Raw genomic sequence first — 21,394 nt, 5'->3', positions numbered from 1 at the left:
TATTAGTTTGCTCCTACAAGTACTGGCACGACTTTGATCCCTTAAATCAACCCTACATTGATTTGACTGTCAACATTGTGAATGACAAGAGGACACAGGTTTTTGACGGCAGCGCATGTCAAAAATCCAAAAAGGTTTAATTTCAGAAACATCTTATTGTGTCGATGATAAAGAATTGTTCAAAACACGATTATACGTCAATAATGATGATGATTTATAATCAATATAGATTTTCTAACAAACTCAAGTTTCTAGTCTAAAGTTGCATGAGGGGTATGAGCTACCATCGTTGCTGTTGAGGATTACGGTTTGTCTAAAATTAACGCCGCCTATGTGTCTAACTTGTTCTCAGATATTTTCGTACATTACCGGAAACATAATTTGGGAATATACGGTAACAGGGCGGAAAAAGAATAGGCAAAGTTCTGGTGATCATCTTGTTTCGTCCAAAAAACATCATAGTCGAGATGTGAATCCCAAACATTTAACCAGAACTCTGACGTCAAGTATCTTGCTTGTAGTTGCCGTCAATATAACTCGTACTTGTCAATATAAACTGAGCCATCAACGACTTATCTCGTTGCCAAATCACAGAACACGGGAACCTCGCTCTACCACAGGTCGTCTTCAATTTGCAGACCATATCGAGTTTGTGGCATCTCTCATCAGTATCGCAGCTGTTCTTGTCAACTTTGTATCAAAACGAGTCATAAGTTAGCTATGGTGGGATGGTTTGACTCAATGTGAATGTCGTTTAGCGTCTGGAATTTTACGCTGCCACAGACTTCATTCCTGGCATCAAAGTCATGGACGTCCTAAGAGGAAGGTGAACTGGATCTAACTGAACATTCACATTGAATCAAGCCTTCTCACCATATAGCTACGTTATGTGTAGAAAACTCGGTAGCTCCACCATTCTTGGAGATCGTGTCAGAAACATCGTACTTTGCGTAATTAATTGTTCATCTGAATGAGAAAATACCTCTTCACCTAGACTGTACTATATTTTTATACTATGTAGTCTGATGTTGAAACGAAACAAACTTCGTTTTAAGCGTCTTCGTTGCGTAGTCTTTTTGGATCTCTTGGGTCGAACACGGACTGTAAGTGTTAGGAGTAAACTTTGTGAAGCTAGAGATGAAAATATCCTTATTTGTCAATAACCTATTACCAAAATAACGTGGTTATTTGGTATTACGTTCCAGTAACCTATTACCGTGGTAACTGTCAGTAACGTAAGTTTTAGACTGGCAGACAACTTGAAATACATTAATTATAAACTGGTTATTTAAAATTTTCAGTGCACAATAAAATGCAGTTTTTTAATATAATTATTTAGTATAAAAAACGTAACTAACTCACTACAATGTAACATTTAGATTAGTGTGTTACTTTTAAATAGACTACGTACTTATAATATTGGTTGGTTTTCATTTTACCAGAAACAAGTATACGTTTCTATTTTGATAAATATATTTTTATTTAATTATAAATATTTATTTCAATCTGATATTTTATCCCCTGTCCTTCCCGCATCACTCAACTCCACTATTGGTTTCTCAATAACGTAATACCAGAAAAGCATTATCAGAACCGGTACGTTCCTAGCCTCATTGCTTGCAAGATAATAGCCTCGGCTGTTACTCTGTAACCAGGATACTAAGTAAACTAATACCAGATGAGAACGCCAAATCATTCGAGCCATCTGTTACTGAGATAACTGGGTGTTACTGGTGTGACACGTTATGCTGGTAATATGTTATCACTGAATAACGATGTTACCGACACTAATACGTTTATACCTCCCAAATAACTGGGTGTTACTGGTGACACGTTATCCTGATAATAGGTTATCACTGAATAACGATGTTACCGACACTAATACGTTTATACCTCCCAAATAACTGGGTGTTACTGGTGACACGTTATCCTGGTAATAGGTTATCACTGAATAACGATGTTACCGACACTAATACGTTTATACCTCCCAAATAACTGGATGTTACTGGTGACACGTTATCCTGATAATAGGTTATCACTGAATAACGATGTTACCGACACTAATACATTTATACCTCCCAAATAACTGGGTGTTACTGGTGACACGTTATCCTGGTAATAGGTTATCACTGAATAACGATGTTACCGACACTAATACGTTTATACCTCCCAAATAACTGGGTGTTACTGGTGACACGTTATCCTGGTAATAGGTTATCACTGAATAACGATGTTACCGACACTAATACGTTTATACCTCCCAAATAACTGGGTGTTACTGGTGACACGTTATCCTGATAATAGGTTATCACTGAATAACGATGTTACCGACACTAATACGTTTATACCTCCCAAATAACTGGGTGTTACTGGTGACACGTTATCCTGGTAATAGGTTATCACTGAATAACGATGTTACCGACACTAATACGTTTATACCTCCCAAATAACTGGATGTTACTGGTGACACGTTATCCTGATAATAGGTTATCACTGAATAACGATGTTACCGACACTAATACATTTATACCTCCCAAATAACTGGGTGTTACTGGTGACACGTTATCCTGGTAATAGGTTATCACTGAATAACGATGTTACCGACACTAATACGTTTATACCTCCCAAATAACTGGGTGTTACTGGTGACACGTTATCCTGGTAATAGGTTATCACTGAATAACGATGTTACCGACACTAATACGTTTATATCTCCCAAATAACTGGGTGTTACTGGTGACACGTTATCCTGGTAATAGGTTATCACTGAATAACGATGTTACCGACACTAATACATTTATACCGCCCAAATAACTGGGTGTTACTGGTGACACGTTATCCTAGTAATAGGTTATCATTGAATAACGATGTTACCGACACTAATACGTTTATATCTCCCAAATAACTGGGTGTTACTGGTGACACGTTATCCTGGTAATAGGTTATCACTGAATAACGATGTTACCGACACTAATACATTTATACCGCCCAAATAACTGGGTGTTACTGGTGACACGTTATCCTAGTAATAGGTTATCACTGAATAACGATGTTACCGACACTAATACGTTTATACCGCCCATCTCTAGTGACAGCGTCAGATTCCAGACGCTGCAGCAGGAGAAAGGTGGAATGAAGTTAAACTCAACATTCAATATACTCCGACACAGACTGTACATCTAAATGCCGCCTTCTCGTGCAGTAACTCGTACGTGTGCATTCACTGTAACCTCCGCCCAACCCACGTCCTCCTTCTGTCACGGCATATGTGGATGTGTTCTCTTCCATCGCGATGGAACTACAAAACCAACGAATGCAGTTCTGACTATCTTCTAAGTTTCTCGATTCACAAAGCTTCGAAAACTTGTTAATGCACAACAATTTTGAAAATGTTGACTTCAGTCAAGAGATTTAAAATCAAAACTGACAAGGCCAATAATACCCAACCGCACGAGTGGCGCTCTATCGTGATTGGCTGACGCTTGGGCTATCAATCCGACCAATCATAGATAATTATAGTTTTTACCACATGCTGCCAGCGTTTTGTTAATCTGAAGATGTCTTCTTGTTTGAAGTAACACACAGTACTATAGAATGCACTTTAGTTGGTTTCGTAACTACATTCTGCTATAGCCAATTTTCCGTGTAGAAATTTTTTGTTGAGCGAGCCATAGCTCCTACATTGACTCACTGAGTATTATACCTGTACTCTACGAAATTCCATGGAATTGTTCGCAAGTCCGTAGTCACATTCAAACCAACCAACACTCCACTGTGAATCATTAATCAGTTTGAACATTTATTGGATAAGCTTCAGCGAATCATTAATAAGCTCCGCTCCCTCTACTGGACCTGTCAGTTTTGGTTTACCATATCAAGATAGCTCCCCACTAGACGGATCATATAGTGTTTCGACGCGGCGTTGACTCGGAAAATTTATATTACAATCATGACAACGGTCTTGTAAGTCTAGGTACTAACACTATGATCCTGAATGCTATCGGAGTTCATACTTCGTGCATTACATTTAAATGTTTTTCATACACGTAATTTAATAAATATTTAAAATTTATATAATTTCAGTCCTAGACGAATAGATTAGGTTATTATTGGCTGAGCGTTAAAGAAGCTGATCACTTGAGAGGCAGGAATATCTCACTCTTGTCTGTCTATCTTGGCATGAAGCTTCATATTTCATCAAATGATATATTCAGATTTGTTTCAATAAAGTGGGTTTCATTTCAGTGTTTAAAGAATAGAAGTCTACGTACCACGCCACAATAAGATGTTGTATGTGTTGGGATAGTTGGGCTATGTATTAATACCTCGCATATTAAATCAAACTGTTTCAACGCCACAGATTGCAACAACTCGCACTGCCCTACAGAATACATTTAGGCACGATAACGTGCCAGAATGACATTAAGGTCATTCGCCTTAGAAGGCACTGGGTACAAATATAACCTTTGCCTTATAGGCGAGACTATAGTCGGCTACTGCAACAAATGGCCGGTCTTGCGTTTACTATACTTCACATCCCAGCCCGGTGGTTCGGAGAAACTTACAAAACAACATAACAAAAAATACAATAATATAGTTAGCATCGTGTACTATACAATACATCCGGTTAGCATCGTGTATCACAATAAAACATCGCGCGCACTGCTGGGTGTAACTATACATACAAATTAAACAAAAAAGATGTCCATTAATATTTACAATACTTTTAGTTTAATCTTAATCTACCATTTTGTTCTTAAACATATTTAAAACAATCGTTTTTCAAAAAACTGTTCAATAAATTATTCGACACCTTGTCAAATATCTAGTGGACCAATATTTATAAAACTGTGTTATTAATTCATTATAGTTCAAGTAGGTACCATCGGTAATTAAATCACTAAAACGAGTCCTGTAGACCAGAACATTGAATACGCGATGGTGGACGCTAATGTACAAAGAAAAGAAGGAGGTGTAAGAGTTGAATCAGCAGGTATCACGTTCACTTCAGACGAGTCCTGTAGACCAGAACATTGAATACGCTATGGTGGACGCTAATGTACAAAGAAAAGAAGGAGGTGTAAGAGTTGAATCAGCAAGTATCACGTTCACTTCAGACGAGTCCTGTAGACCAGAACATTGAATACGCGATGGTGGACGCTAATGTACAAAAGAAAAGAAGGAGGTATAAGAGTTGAATCAGCAAGTATCACGTTCACTTCAGACGAGTCCTGTAGACCAGAACATTGAATACGCGATGGTGGACGCTAATGTACAAAGAAAAGATAGGAGGTATAAGAGTTGAATCAGCAAGTATCACGTTCACTTCAGACGAGTCCTGTAGACCTGAACATTGAATACGCGATGGTGGACGCTAATGTACAAAGAAAAGAAGGAGGTATAAGAGTTGAATCAGCAAGTATCACGTTCACTTCAGACGAGTCCTGTAGACCAGAACATTGAATACGCGATGGTGGACGCCAATATACAAAAGAAAAGAGGGAGGTGGTAAGAGTTGAATCAGCAAGTATCACGTTCACTTGAGACTCGTCCTGTAGACCTGAACATTGAATACGCACTGTGGACGCCAATATACAAAAGAAAAGAGGGAGGTGTAAGAGTTGAATCAGCAAGTATCACGTTCACTTGAGACTCGTCCTGTAGACCTGAACATTGAATACGCACTGATGGACGCCAATATACAAAAGAAAAGAGGGAGGTGTAAGAGTTGAATCAGCAGGTATCACGTTCACTTCAGACGAGTCCTGTAGACCTGAACATTGAATACGCGCTGGTGTAAGAGAGGAAGGAAGGAAGATGTAAAGTTCACCGTAATTAAGAGGGCGTTGGCTCGGCAAGTGGCACAAAAGGTGGCATTTCCGTTGTCTTCCAACAGTTTAGGCTTCAGTCTCATTTTCTCGTTACGTTTTGTGTTAGCGTAGATCCGATTGTTTGTTACGATTGTTGTTAATATGTGTAAAAACAAATTTGTGCTTCTACTATTGTTCTATAAATCGTATTATACTCTATATATACTTAATCTGTACGTATAGCGAGTAGCACATCAGGAATGTACAAAATAACTATTTGAATTGCCTATCACGCTCATAGGCTTATAAAAACATTTTGCTCGCAACTACATATCCTTAAAAGAGTTAATCTTTTAGCAATTATTAATTGTTTGCCTGATAATCATGCTAGGATATTGGGGGGAAAGCTTAAACATAGGCATGATTTATGTCATTCAATCAATAAATCAGTAAAGAAGGTGCCAAAGAGATTTTTGAGAATCTTGAGCAGACTTTAATAATTTTTAATATTGGATATTAAAGCAAGATCGTAGCCAGGAAAATTTTTTGGGAGGTCCAGACAACTGATATTTTCCCGTAGTGGACAGAGAGTAAGGCCTCTTTTTGTTTTAAAAAATTTCTTGACCCGGTTCTTTGTTTAGAATGATTATTTAACAGCAGTAGATGTCAGTAATGCTGAATTATTTAAATAATAATAATAATCGTTTACTAAGAAAGTAATTGAAAAAATTGAACATTTGGGAGGATCCGGACCCCTTGGACCCCCTCGCTGGCTACGTCCCTGTATTAAAGTATTCGGAGTCGACGAGAGCTTCATAAGTTAAGTATTTGATGTGTGTCGGAACGCTCCCTTAAACTGTATTTTGCACTTATTTTTGTTGAAATATAAAAATGTAGTGCGCCAATAAAACGCATGCAATCTTTATTTTCAATTGTATAGCGAGATCAAGATACTTGTTGCAGGACCGTATCAGCAGCTTTATGACAGCGAAAAATCTTTAGCGTAAACTTTCTCACAATACCACAACATTTCAAGAATCAAGAATTAGCTGTTTGATTAAGGTTAGAACGCTTCCTTATACTATATTGGGCATAAAGTATAAAGATGTAGTTCAATAAAACGCATACAATCTTTATTTTCGATTAAAAACCCCTCTATATTATACCGGATATGGGATTAAGACAATATTGGCTCTTGGAAAACACTGCACGAAGTTTTACAAGTAGCCCTGATAACCATTGCTCATTGATAATGCCTTGTTACACATGGCCTTATTTACCAATTACAGAATAACAACGTAAGAAACGCAAGATATGATTTTAAACTGTTGACTACTTGATGTATTGACTAAGGGTGATATTTTTATATTTATTATATGCTTTGTACATCATAAACAAAGCTACAAAGGGGTTTTTTATTTGGTTGATAAATTTAAACGCGACTTCCTTTTGCTGATCAAAGGTACGAATTCGATGAATTTAACATTTGAAATATATAAATGTGAATTTATGAGTATTTTTAAAAAATTCTGCTAATACGTAATTCTATAACACTGATCGTCAATTCAAAGTAATTCTTCCCTGGCGATTTATATATATGGCACAAAAATACTAAGACCGGAATAAATTCCAATGCCCATAAATATAGACTGTTTGAGATATTCCCTTGATCGGGGAACAAAACAAACTCAACACTGGTGTCGGAAATATAATTCACTCGAACCAGAAGTATTCATACACGTGCAAAGCGTACGGAATTGCGTGCGAAACCGCGGGTAACTGCTAGTAACTCAATACAAATTCCTTATTATCGTATCTGATATCATGATATTGTCCACAGCCTCCAGGAATGTATTCCTTAAACAAAAATTAGCGAAATAGTTGATGTAACACCTCGCTTTGTTTTCATACCAGTTTCATGCCTCAGTATTTTATCATTGAATGATCAGTTTTCTTAATAAAACATATAAATCTTCTGTCTGACCCAGAGTCCAGACAAGAGTCCACGAACAATGGCTCTGATATCACCCCATTACTCACGCACTCTACAGGGCACATTTGTAACCTGAGAGTTATTCATTATTGTGAGAGTGACAAGTTAGCCTTTCAGTTCCTTTAACATCTTTTTACGTTAGTATATCCCTTCCGGCACTTCTGGAATAAAGCTACATTTCAGATATGTATCAGGCGAACAATAATTAATCGTACCACATTTAAACGGAACCAGTTACGGAGTACCAATTCTATACTCACTCGTACTGCCAGTGTGTGGGTGTAACCTTAAAACAGTTTATATTTCTTGTACACTTAATCATATTTTTAAACACATCCAAAATTATAGTTTTAGAGAAGTTAAAAGACATACACGTTCTTCAAATATAATAACTAAGTGTTCCAAATTACTCTAAGGAAATGTGTAGATAACAGTTCTCTTATGCAGGCGTACGTCAGTTTAATTGATTCTTAGTTGAGTTTGGTAGTTATTTATTGTTTGGGGGAGGTTAATCAAAATTCAAAATAAAGGCAAAATGATTTGTTGTAAACCACTTTTTAATGTAAATGAGCTAAATTTGATGTGAAAATTATTGTTGAATCGCTACACAATATTTATTTGTTATATTTTTTTACTATATAAATGTTAGAAGCTGCTGTTTAATTGTTGTTGTTATTCATTTTGTTAATTTTGTTTATGTTATTTATTTTAATTTTTTTATTGTTTCACCGTGATTGGATTATAAGTATTGTATATTTATTATTACTTGAAAATTTTGTTTTATATTAATATTGAATTATTTAATCGAATGTTTGGTATTTATAAACAGTGTTACATTGAGATAAGCAACAGGATAAATACGAAATGGACTAAAACACTTTATCTATGGACAAACTGTCAACTGTTCGGGTAGCCGTGTAAATTAACGTATTAAATTAAATATAATTATTTTTTTCCACGCGTGCTGTGCCAAGCACTTGGAAATGTACATTTTTTGTAAATTTATGGGAAATAAAGGATTTTTTAACTGTAAACCTTAAAAAGTAGCATGGCTGACTTTGAGATTTCGCCATGTGTCAGGAACACGTTGTAAAATAGTTTTTGAAACCATAAAACGAGAGTTACACTTTTCCAATTCGCTCGACGGTGCACGGTAACTTTCTGAAATTTAATAGGGGTGTCAAAAATATCAAGTATTTAAAAAAAATCGATTCGATAAGAAAACTGTGTCTATACCGGATAAATGTTGTGTACGAGTGGAAAATTATAGCATCTTCGAGACATCGTAGCTATGGTGAGAAAGTTTGATTCAATGTGAATGTTGAGTTTACCTCCGTTTCACATTCGACTCATTGCATTGTCGCCGAAGTTTTTTGATCCCTTCATACGGATGTGGACTCCAGATGCAGCACTAAGCGGAAGGTGAAATTGAGCTAAACTCGCATCATTAAGGTTATCTAACGAACACAATTCTATAAAATTAGGTCGGTGGGTGTTTATAAACCGACACAAGGACGTAGCCAGAGAGGGGATTCAAGGGGCCGGACCCCCCAAATTCTAAATTTTCAAAACTGTATTAATATAATGGCTCATACTTTAACAGTGTTTCGACAGGTGTGACGATCAGTTTTCCCACATACATTGCGTTTGTTGAAAGTGTTAAGGACATTTTGTACTTCTGAAAGATCGTCCTCAACATTAAAACGGATCAAGAGCTTTTTAAGGAACAAAATGGGGGATGAGCAGTTGACTGCACTTGCCTTACTTTCTGTCCACTACGGAAAAATATCAGTTTCTCCAGATTAACTACTAGATACGATGGTTCAGAAGTGAAGAAGCATTTTACCTTTGTAAAACAATAAAAGCATCTTTTTTGTAATTGTATTAGTACACAAGTCTAATGAATTTCAATTATTAATCCTACACAGCCTACTAAAGCTGTGCCTCCACAATTATGAGTACCAATCCTAAATACAAATTATTCCAAAACGTAAAAATTCACTATTTTGCTTCTTAAAAATTTGAAAGTTTGAAAATTTGAGTCTTGACCTCCCCCCCCCCATATTATTTTCTTTCTACGTCCTTGAACCGACACCTAAATTTTCCGCTTAAACCCTCCAACTGGCAGTCATTTTTTCCTGTAGTGGCGGCATGTTTTCGAGCCTCGTGCAAGGGTTTTTTAAAAAAATGTATTAAAAATATAAATTAAAAGTAATATATATAGAAGTATATATTTTTGTGTTCAGAATTAAACATATAATAATATTAGAATTTAAATTTGGCCTTAAAAAAAATTTTTACTAAAATTTTTTTTCCATGAAATTCAAAATTTACATTTTTTTTTTTTATTTGGGGGGACCATACCTAGCAAACCAAGTTATAGTAAGAAAACTATAAAAGTGAGAGTACCATTGTGTGTCAAATTTATTCTAGTTTCAGAAACACATAAGCATTATACAAATTTATGAAACTATAATAACACTATATAACAAAAAGCAGCGATGCGCATAAATTGTGAAAATAGGGTGTATATGTAAGAGTTTGCTAATAAAAGTTTTACTAATACAGTTTTACTTCAATACATGTTATATTGCATATTTTATTACTCAGAATGAAGTAAACTATACAGCAGTAGTAAAATAAATTCCATAACTTTTTTTTGAAGAGTCGAAAAAAAGTTTCATTTTGTCATTACTCAAAACTTTTGCGAAAAATTTTCGAGAAATTTATTTATTCTAAAATAAATTTATTTGCACTACTGCAATATTTAACAATTCACCACACACTAAACACAACACTAAAACACAAATAAACCTACTAAAACTTACTAATAAACACGACTCGTCACATCAACAACTCAGACGGCATCGACAACATGGCGGTCACATCTTTTACGTTCTAAACTACGAACTTGGTACGTTGCTACTACAATACAAAGAGGAATAAAACTATAGTATTCCTTAAGCTTTTTTCCCCGAATCCAATGGTGCATGAATCGAATCGATACGTTGCCGGAATATACTGTTATGAGTGATTATGCAAGGGAATGTTTGTTTATCAAAATTTTGACGAACAACAATCCGCTAAGGGTTATGTTTATCAAAATTTTGATAAACAACAGTTGGAGGGTTAACAACGTGTCAAAACAGTGCTTACACGGTTTAACTTCTTAAGATATTTTGACCTCGCCGTGGAAAGCCCACCTTCAGTCAAGAAATGTTAAATCGAAAACTTTTTTGAAACCCAATCCTCATAATGTTTTGTTAATGCTAATATTTTGAATTGATAACGAAAATGGTCGGCTTATTGACATTTATTTATTAATGAGGATGACTATGTCTCTCCATTATAATTCAGAAATTCCGGCATACGTCATTAAATCGAATGACAAACCATTGACACAGCGCATGCTAATCTAATCTATTTTGTTTGCATAGTTGTCCACACTGTACTTTAGAAAAGATTATGGGTAGAGTATGAATACGATTGATACAAAGCGAGAATTTCAATAACGGGTGTATGATCTATTAAGGAGTGCCTATAACACAGGATTTATTGCGTGACTGTGACTACTACAACCCCCTCCCCCCGCCCACAACACCCCCTCCACATCCGTCCACACAACAGTGTAAGCACATTGGGCACACAACATATTATGATGTCAGAGATCATACAAGTAAGAAGATAACATAACCTTAATAGTTTTAACACCGGATTTATCAAACAAATAAGCAGTTAATTGCTTTTAACAGGAAATCATTTACGATAACAATTCGTAAATCCGCCGCCAACATGAAACAATCAGAAGAACAAGTAGCCTATAAAGCAGATCTTTAAAATTTAGGTTGTGAAATTTTTTTGTTTACAACGGAATTTTTAAATGCAGTTTAAACTATTGTTACTTAGTATCATTATCAACTATGTTAATATTGCTTACAATAAAAACAAAGAGTGTATTTATCCTAGACAAAAAAAACTGTCTTGAATATTAAAGGTTAAAAATTCCCCGCCTTTACAACTGCATTATTACTCTACCAAGCTGTTTTACAAGCGGAAATGACAACAACAAGCAACATTGTGTTGACGTACCCAGTAAACATTGTGGCGATGGTGGCGATAAGGCATAGATAAGGCACTACTGATAACGGGGCAGTGAGTTACTGACTAGCGACTACCTGTCTACAGGCTGGCGAACCTATACCAATCGATCCGTGCAGGGCGCCAGGGCGAAATATCCCTTAGTGGTCAGCCGAGAGGGAAAATCATCAACAGAGCGTTTCAAAGTACTTTATGCCATAGGAAAATGCATATCACTTTTGCATCGCTAGGGTTGTAGTATGTATAGCAGTCGGAGAATATTAAGAACGTGTTCACCTATAAATAATTCTGTTGTTGAGATTGACACCTATAGAGTAACTTTTCCACGGTCTTAAAAACTTTCATTAAATTGTATAATTACTCAATTGTTGTTTATTAAATGTTATATATTATATTTTAATTTATTAGCACTATTTATTTATGTTCGCTCTTATCAATCTTATAATTTCGTTAGCTAGTTGATTGCTTGTTCCTGTTGCACAGAGAGTTTTTATAAATATCTTTTCCTTCACGTAATTATTTATTATTCTACTTTTGTTGACATCTACTTATACTTTAGTTGTTATTTATTGTTTTTTATGTAAAGTACAATTTATTTGAATCATTTTTCTGAGTTGTTTCCATACTTGAATAATTATTGTTGTTTGTTAATCTTTATTTTTATTTTTTGTTATGTTTTGGATATTTATAACTTGTTATATCTTATTATTTATTATCAAAATTTTTGTATAGGCCTACCTATTTTGTTACTTTATGTATATTTTTCATCTGATTGTATTAATTTTTTTTCCCCCACTGTATTCTACCATCTATGCTTGTCTTTGTAAATTGGCTGCTGCCGTTGGAAATAAATAAATAAATAGGAAAAATACATACGGTGGTATTTTTTTTTAATACCTGCAACTACATTGCTTTATGCATAACAAGTTTGTAACCATACAGTATAGACACACTAATTTATTCCGTTGTGTTGGCAGACCACGTGGATACCTGCACGTGCGTGCATTTCTAAGCCTGCAAACGTCTTCTCGCCTTCGCCATACTTGGTTCGGACGTGTTGACGTTTATAGCACTGACCGCAAGGTAGAGTTGAACTTGTGTGGTTAACATAAAACTGTAAGAGAAATCGAGTAATGTGTAAGAACTACGTTCAAACACAATGCACGAAATGTGTACTGTACGGCCGCCGAAATCTGTCACTCTTGCACGGTTCACAGCTGACACGCAATATGTACAGCCGGAAACATCTGCCACTCTTGCACGGTTCACAGCTGACAGAGAATGTGTACGGCCGGAAACATCAGCCACTCTTGCACGGTTCATAGCTGACACGGAATGTGTACGGCCGGAAACATCTGCCACTCTTGCACGGTTCACAGCTGACAGGGAATGTGTACGGCCGGAAACATCTGCCACTCTTGCACGGTTCACAGCTGACATGGAATGTGTACAGCCGGAAACATCTTCCGCTTTTGCACGGTTCACAGCTGACACGATATGTGTACAGCCGGAAACATCTTCCACTCTTGCACGGTTCCCGGCTCTCACGGAATGACTTATTCCATTTAAAACCCGTTTAATGTTCATTTACGGTTTTGATTAATTTAAAAATATTCCTTTTGAGAAGTCTTGGCTGGTATACAATATTTGTCTTACAGAGATTACGTATGAGGGAGACAACATGAACATCTAAACCAAAACCTGTGGCATTTGTTTTAACAATTTAGAACTAATACTATGTCTTGGTAAGGAAAAGTTGTTTTCATAGAATCACAGGCATTGCCTGAATTCTACGTGTTTCTCTTATCGATCAGATGAGAGGTGACACATAACTGTGTGTAAAATCCGCGTTACTAAACCATTAAGTTCAGCTTACTGCATTAAGTCCGCTCGATAATCCTAGAGATTTTGTCATGAGTTATTAAAATTAATGACTACGGTTTCGTTTATCTCGTATTGTTAACGATTGCGATGTTGCAACCCATCGCTAATTTATGGCAATAAGAGAGCAAGTTATCTCTAAGTGAGTCATCTTCTAATATTGTTTCTCATCCACTGCAAAAAAGCTGTTTGTTAACCAAAACATCTCTTCCCTATCGTTTACACACAATCTCTTCTACACGTATATTACTTTTATTGAAATAGCTTCACGGTATTTTATATACATTTATATTCATACAACAGAACACCAGGGTACCAAGATATTACATCAACCACATCCCTACTGGAGGAAAATAAAGTGTTTTGTATAATTTCAATAAACATTGAATCACAAAAAGTACATGCTCCGCCGAGACTCGATCCAGGATCTCTCACTTGCCGGGTGAGTGCGTTACCACTACACCACAGAGCACTTACTTTTTACGATTCAACTATTTTGTATTTGTCTGTTTCTGTCACATATGTGTTTAAATACTAACTAAACTAACATACCTGTACGATCGGAAATTCAAATACCTGTCGAACGACTTTTATTTACATTTATTAAATTTGTTTAGGTGGCAATAGCCTAATTTAAATTCGATAAACATTGAATCAGAAAAAGTACTTGCTCCACCGGGACTCGAACCCGGATCTCCCACTTGCCGGGTGAGTACGCTATGTATCCATAGGCAATTCTCTACATTACTAACTGCATCAACTTCTGAACTTAAATTACATGCACTGAGCATGAATTCAGGTATCACTTCAAGATGTTTTTCCTGTTCCGCCTGATGTGCGGGCACTGATGGCCAGGGGCATTTCTAACCGACACTTACCCAAGCTTATTCATCATGAACTTCTACATCACAGGAAAATCAGGGACACGGAATAACGCCATTATAACAGCGACGACGCACCTTCTGCATAATGTTGGAGCACTGTAAGTACAGTAATTGACGGCTCGATCTTGACCAAGCATTGGGGTTGAAAGGAGGGGGGGGGGGGATTGGCGATAAGATAATTCATAATTATTATCGACCAAAGACGGTTCTACACTTCCAGTAAGCAGTTCAACCAAAATCTCTCAGAGCGTTTACTGTCTGAATACGCTCGGTATAATACCATACTTACTGTGTTGCATCAAATACAAATTCACAATAAACAAACCATACAAACCACCCCAATATTGTACTGCCTGATTTATCTCGGGGAAACTTCGCATAAGACAACCCATAGAAACCTATTTCTAATTTTTTGGTTACGACCAAATTGAAGAGGGAACTCACAATTTTTAACATTTTATTTAGACATAGACATAGACATAGACATAGACATTTTATTTATTTGCAGTATCGTCAAGAAATACAATGGCGTCAAACATTTTAAAAATGAAAAGAAGAAGAGAATGGACAGTTTTCAGTTCTTCCATTGCAGGAACTCTTCCAGCGTATAAAAAGGTTTGGCGATCAGCCATGCTGTCAGAGCAGTCTTCAGTCTTGTTCCCGTTAGGGTCCTGAGCTCATTTGGCAGGAGGTTGTGGAGTTTTCTTCCCATATACGCTGGTGTCTTCTCGTACAGTGTGAGGTGATGGCGAGGCATTGTGTAGTGTGTGGCATATCTGGTGTTGTAGCTGTGGGTATTTGAGCCTTGTGGGAGGGTTCCTGCATCAACATACAACACTACTTCTTTTATATAAAGGGAGATGACAGTCATTATTTTTAATGTTTGCAAAAACTTCTTTGCATGAGTCCTGTAGAGTTTATACCGGGCCCAGTATTCTCACTGCTCTTTTCCTTTCTGCAATACTAAAGATGCGTTTTTGTGTTTGTTGCTAAACAGCCAGCCCATATTGCAGGTGTGACTGAAAGAGCGCATAATAGGCGATCATAGCAGTCTCTAGACTACCTGATTGTCTGATGCGCTTTAGGACATATATACAGGAGCTGAGTTTAGCTGTTAAGGCATCTATATGCCGAGACCAAGAGATTTGGTTGTCTATAATTACTCCAAGAAATGCAGAGTATTCTTCCAAAGACACACCAGGCACAGTTTGAACCAAGACCCCTCTTCTCCCGAAAGCCAGCTGCTTGTTTTGGAAACATTCACGGCAAGATCGTTCTCATGGCAGTATTGGTAAGCCATTTCCAGTGCAATATACGACTGGTGAGTGTTCAGCAAAGTAACAGCGTTGTGTCATCCGCATACATTACAGCTTCACAGTGTTCTCACCAAGTACCCGCGGCAATATCGTTTGTAAGGAGTATGAACAACACTGGCCCCAGTACCGAGCCCTGCGGCACACCCCTTTTTATGGGAAGAGGGTTTGATCTTATAGCCTGTGAGAGCCCTCTAATTTATTTTCTGTCCAGCTCTACCACCTGACTGCGGCCCTCCAGATAACTTTTTGAACCACTTCATAGCAGTACCCCCCCCCGACACCCAAACTTCCAAGCTTGCCAAGGAGCAGACTGTGGCCCAGGCAGTCAAAAGCCTTACTAAAGTCCAACATAATGCCTGTAACCAACTTTCCTGATTCCCAAGTTTTCAACAATGAATTCAGCTAGAGCAATGATGGCTGATGTTGTAGAGCGGCCTTTAAGAAATCCATGCTGTTTACCTGTCAAAGAGGTGGTTAGTCCTCACAGTGATTTCATGAGTCTTCTGAGAACCACTTTCTCTATTACCTTGGAGAATGTTGGGAGCAAGGAGATAGGCCTGTAGTTTACTGGCTTCCAGTGCACTTCCCTTTCTTTAGCTTAGGGTAGACCTTAGCTTGCTTAAGTGCTGAGGGGAAAAGTCCTTGTATCAGGGACATATTTACAACATGTGTCAGGGGTGGTATTAATTCAGTACTGCAGTGTTTTAAACAGTTTTCGCTGGTATATCATCAATACCAGAGGATGTTTTAGGTTTTAATTTGTTTGTAATATCACTGATTTCTTTCTCATTTGTGAGAGGTAAATGTAGAAAATCATGATTGGTTTCTGCTATTGTAAGATTTTCCCTGTCAAAGGTAGGGTTTATTTTCTAATTGTCTGATCAGCAATGTTAGTAAAAAACAGATTTAGATGGTCAGATATTTCTCTAATATTTTCTGTCGTTTTGGCCATTAATACTAAGTTGAAATTGTTTGCTTGTAGGTGCTTGTATTTTACGTTGTCCGTTTATTACTTGCCAGATAGCCTTTGACTTATTGCCTGATTGTTCAATAATAGTTTTTGGACGCTTGCTGTTTAAGAAATCTGAGTCTGAGGTCATATTCTTTTTTTAATTTGATGTGCTTCAGTCTTATAGTGGTGCTGCCCTGTAGTTTCATAGTTTGTAAGACAGTCACGCATTTCTAGTCACGTGACTAAAGTTTAATTAGATAACCTTAAAAGACTCAAAATGTACATACATTCTCTATATATCTTTCCCGCAGTGAACATTTATCAGTTTCCACACCACACTTCACTTGTAGTATTTTAAGCATGCTGTTTTGGTAACTTTGAACCAGAATATTAGAGAGATACGTTTTGCACAGTTTATATAGATGAGGTATGAGCATGATGAGTAAAAATGGCTTCTTTAAAGAAAAATATTATGTGTATCCCTAAAAATACATTATTTTTAGACAAAAAAACTTTTCAAAATACAAAAAATTAAAAAAAACACAAAATATTACACATAAATACATAAACAGGCCACACATATATGAGAAAATTGAGAAAAAAACTGGATCGTGTAGATTTCCTCAATACACACAACTCTTTGGAATAATACAGTTTGTTTGTATTATATACAAATACCGTTGTTATGTGTTGTTGAAACAAAAGAACCACTGTTTAGTCAGACCCGTTTCCTGCTAAGGCTATGTACGCATACTTTACGCAGAAATTAATATGACAAAATCATGACAGATGGCGGAAACTTTATGCATGCGATATATATATACTATAGTTTTTGTATTCGGTTTTTCATAATACACTGTTCACATACCAAAGTAAATTGTCCAATAATTTCTTTATTCAAAGATCAACCAGCGTTTGTTTACTCCGGCTAATTCGCATAAAGTGTTTACTACTACCTTTATTACTTAATAAAACCGTTAGCCGAAACAGCATCTCAATAATAAATAACATCTCAAGCAAACGATTTAAATCGTACCTCACAGTTATTTGAAATAGCATAAAGGAGTCGCTTATTTTGTCGCAATGTGCAGAGTTAGTGCGTCGACCGTCCGCCAGGCGGCAGCAGCTACTCAGATGAATGTAGAGGGGGGGAGGGTATTGTAGGGTATTTGTTGTAACCTAACCAAACAAACGGCAGATGCGATTCATACTGTAAAACAATAATACACGCATCGTCTATCTAGTTTAGTTTACTTCTTGGTAAAACCTTAAATATTGAAATAATTCATTTCCACGAGTAAAAATCATGAGTGTTCGTTTGCCCACGAAGAAATACAACAATAATTCAAGTACATTTTAATAGATAAATTATGATACACCGAAACAGAATCGTAAGCGTAACAATGAGAGATAGTGAAACAAAAGAGCCGCCGCCATAGACATATCCTATTAACGTCAAGGTCAAGGTCACACACCCACGCACGCGTAATTGCGAGATAACTCTAGTGACAAAACGTTGGTTCACCAGTTGTCGAGTTGAAAGTAACCAGGAAATTACACTTTTGTGTGTTTTGCCTTTACCGTAGCACCTTGGAGCATTTGCAACTAAAACGGGGCCAAAGAGGACGAATTTTAAAATTTAACCTACAACATTACGAAGTTTGGTATCGTTTAAAGTGACGAGTCTAAACATGAATGTAACTTTATCAGACCCCCAAACATGGGAAGATCTGTCGACAGTTGAATCTGTCGTCGACAAAGCTCAAAATGAACATTTACATCGTTTTGACGTCAAAATACATTATTATTGTATTTTTTAGTCTAGAAGGCTGTGATGTTGAAACGATATAAAATTGAGCTTCTTCGTCGCCGACTTTCTTTGATCTCTTTACATGAACATGGCTGCAGATTCTAGGGTTCAAGTCTAAGATAGCGTCAGGTACCAGACGCTGCAATGAAAGAAAGGTGAACTGGAGCTAAACTCAACATTCACATTGAATCAACCCTTCCCACCATAGCTATGTTATGTGTAGAAAACCGTTTAATGACGCAATAATTTTACACCGTCGTCGATGTAATGTACAAATTTTGCACAATGTTATACGGCTGTATTAGATACTTTGTATGGAATAACCACCACAACGCCTACTTGGTGGTGGGGAGTGTCTTGAAAATCTTCAATACAACATTATTTCAATAAGCATATAATTTTAAACTTCTTTTTATTGGACCATAATGAAAACCACACTTCGGCATTTTTTCATTACAAAATTGTGGCTGTTGAAATAACATCAATATTTAACCTTTCCAATAAACATTCAAACAGGAAATAAAGCACCTCGAGTATTAAAAGTATTGCAAATCGTAAGAATAAAAACTTGAACATTGAATTTTGGTTACTCAAAGGGATATTAGAATATTATTACAAAATAGTTTTTTCATGACCGAATTTCAATATTCAAAGTTTCAATGCTTTTAAAAGGATTCCATCCTTATAATACTCAAAGTATCTTTTTTCTTATACAATGATCCATAAAACATTTGTACTAAACAAAATGGCGCTCGTTTAAAGATTAAATATTGCAAACCACACTTTATAAGATGTATTCGTTAAGCGGTGGCGGCTATTGAAATAAGATCTTTTAAGTGGTTCAAGAAGAAACTATAAATTCTAAACTTTCGCACCACCTCTACACCCAGGTGGGTTTAATAAAATGTTTCTTCATCGTACTAAGGTTAAGTTTCATTCGTTGGCTTTTGAAAATGGCACGACCGTATCGAATTGATAAGCCGACATGCTGACCAAAAACATACACAAAAGTATACTCACGAACACGTCAACATCGCGCATGCGCGGGTGTCTCATTTTGACGACCACTTCTTTGACTTTCCCGGGCAAATTTTTCACCGCGTCCGACACTCTTCTGGGCATCTTGTTGACATTTTCCGGCAGGTGAAAATCTTTCACTGCGTCGGACATCCTTCTAGGCAGACTGTCCCTCATTTTGTGGGGGAGGTCCTTAATATTTTCAGACAGTCTTCTTGCCATTGCAAGCCACTAGCTTAGCACAGCCAACAAACATTTTGCAAACGGTATCATCTCTTCTAATGGGCTTAAAAGCCTAAGAAGCTTAATACGCATCTTAGTGAAGCTTCAAATCTATATTCATGAGATCAAGAAAAACCAATATTATTATTCAAAACACACAATGTTTATATTTATAAATCCCATATGATAATTAGATCAGTTGTGAGAACCAATAAATGACATACTGAAATACAATGTGTCCACGAAGTCAGGTCCCAATTCTAATTGATTACAGTTACTCTTTTATTAATCGCAGGTCTGTAAAACATAAGTTAAAGCCGTTGTGGTACTTATGTATTAACGTCACCACAGCACAAATTCTGCCAGATGCGCCAATAAAGAGCAATCGACTATAGCACCTATAGCAATTCGATTATAGCAACCTCTGTTTTTACAAGCAACCTTGTTGTTCGTATGGGCACGAAGAATTGGTTTTTAATATTTATTAAAATGAAAATATTAGCCTGCTTTCTTGTTGTGTATCATGTGTTATGTACTACGACAACCAATCTAGCTCTATTTTGGAATAAACTAACCGAGTTTAACATAGAACGTAATAAAGAGTTATAAATTAAAATATCGTTTTAATAAGTCTATCTTCGTGTCATTCTAGTTGAATTTTATTATTGGAATTTAAGCAATAATATCCGTCAATTAATAAAAAAAGTTATAAATTATGAAACATCAGTATGCAGGGTACCATACTGCGCAGGTGAACATATAACAGCACTTACAACCAAAACCACGGTTGGCCCACCGTGCGACCAGTTGCGACCAACCGCAACCACAAACTCTGCGGTCGCCTCTCACAATCCCAACAAATTGATGAATAATTTTTAAAATCAATTATTTAATATTTTAATCCTGTAGTTATTCATAGCTGCATGTGTAAAATATCAAAACAAGATTTCATCTTGGATAACTCGTACAAACGTACAGTTATCCCAATTAGAAGGAAATCGGAAAAAATTGTTAATCCAAAAATATGACTCATATTATCCTTCATCTCTCACCCCTTTTACTCGCACTAGTCAAATATAACTCCTCATTCCTCACTCTTCAACCAATCTCTCTTTATTTTCTCACCGATTTGTATTAACTTTAACTAAAAATTGAAAGACTTATGAAAACCCCTCTTAGCTGCCATTTAACAGAAGTAGGCTTTTCTGATCTGTTAGGTAAATATTTTCTTGATCGGGAAAACAAGGGAAAATCGACTATGTAAAAAATTACTAAGAACGAAGTAAATTACAAAAAGCCACCAATATACACTTCTTGGCGTACTTTCTTGATCGTGGCAAAAAGGCAAACTCAAAATTGGCTCGCATACGAGTAAAGCCTACGGAATTGAGTGCGAAGCAGCGGGTAACCG

The 21,394-nt window shown here is 36.5% G+C and overlaps 1 protein-coding gene across 16 annotated transcripts in view; it reads right to left on the bottom strand.

Annotated features, from left to right (window-relative positions):
- The window catches only part of LOC124364387 (calpain-A), a 177,101-nt gene that overhangs the window by 90,686 nt on the left and 65,021 nt on the right, over positions 1-21,394 (bottom strand). The window contains exon 1 of one of the 16 annotated variants that reach the window (XM_046819804.1): positions 19,765-19,998. The exons of 14 other annotated variants lie outside the window; for them this stretch is intronic. In XM_046819804.1, the coding sequence (XP_046675760.1) occupies positions 19,765-19,983 (219 nt within the window). In that variant the 5' untranslated portion in view covers positions 19,984-19,998. Of the gene's footprint in view, positions 1-11,892; positions 11,944-19,764; positions 19,999-21,394 lie in introns of those variants that run through there. One more of the 16 variants, XM_046819819.1, reaches the window with a different exon arrangement.

Source organism: Homalodisca vitripennis, chromosome 6, assembly GCF_021130785.1.
Source record: "Homalodisca vitripennis isolate AUS2020 chromosome 6, UT_GWSS_2.1, whole genome shotgun sequence".
NCBI classification, from domain to species: Eukaryota; Metazoa; Arthropoda; class Insecta; order Hemiptera; family Cicadellidae; genus Homalodisca; species Homalodisca vitripennis.
The sequence above is the reverse complement of the archived record's forward strand: the minus strand, read 5'-3'. Positions and strand labels throughout refer to the sequence as shown.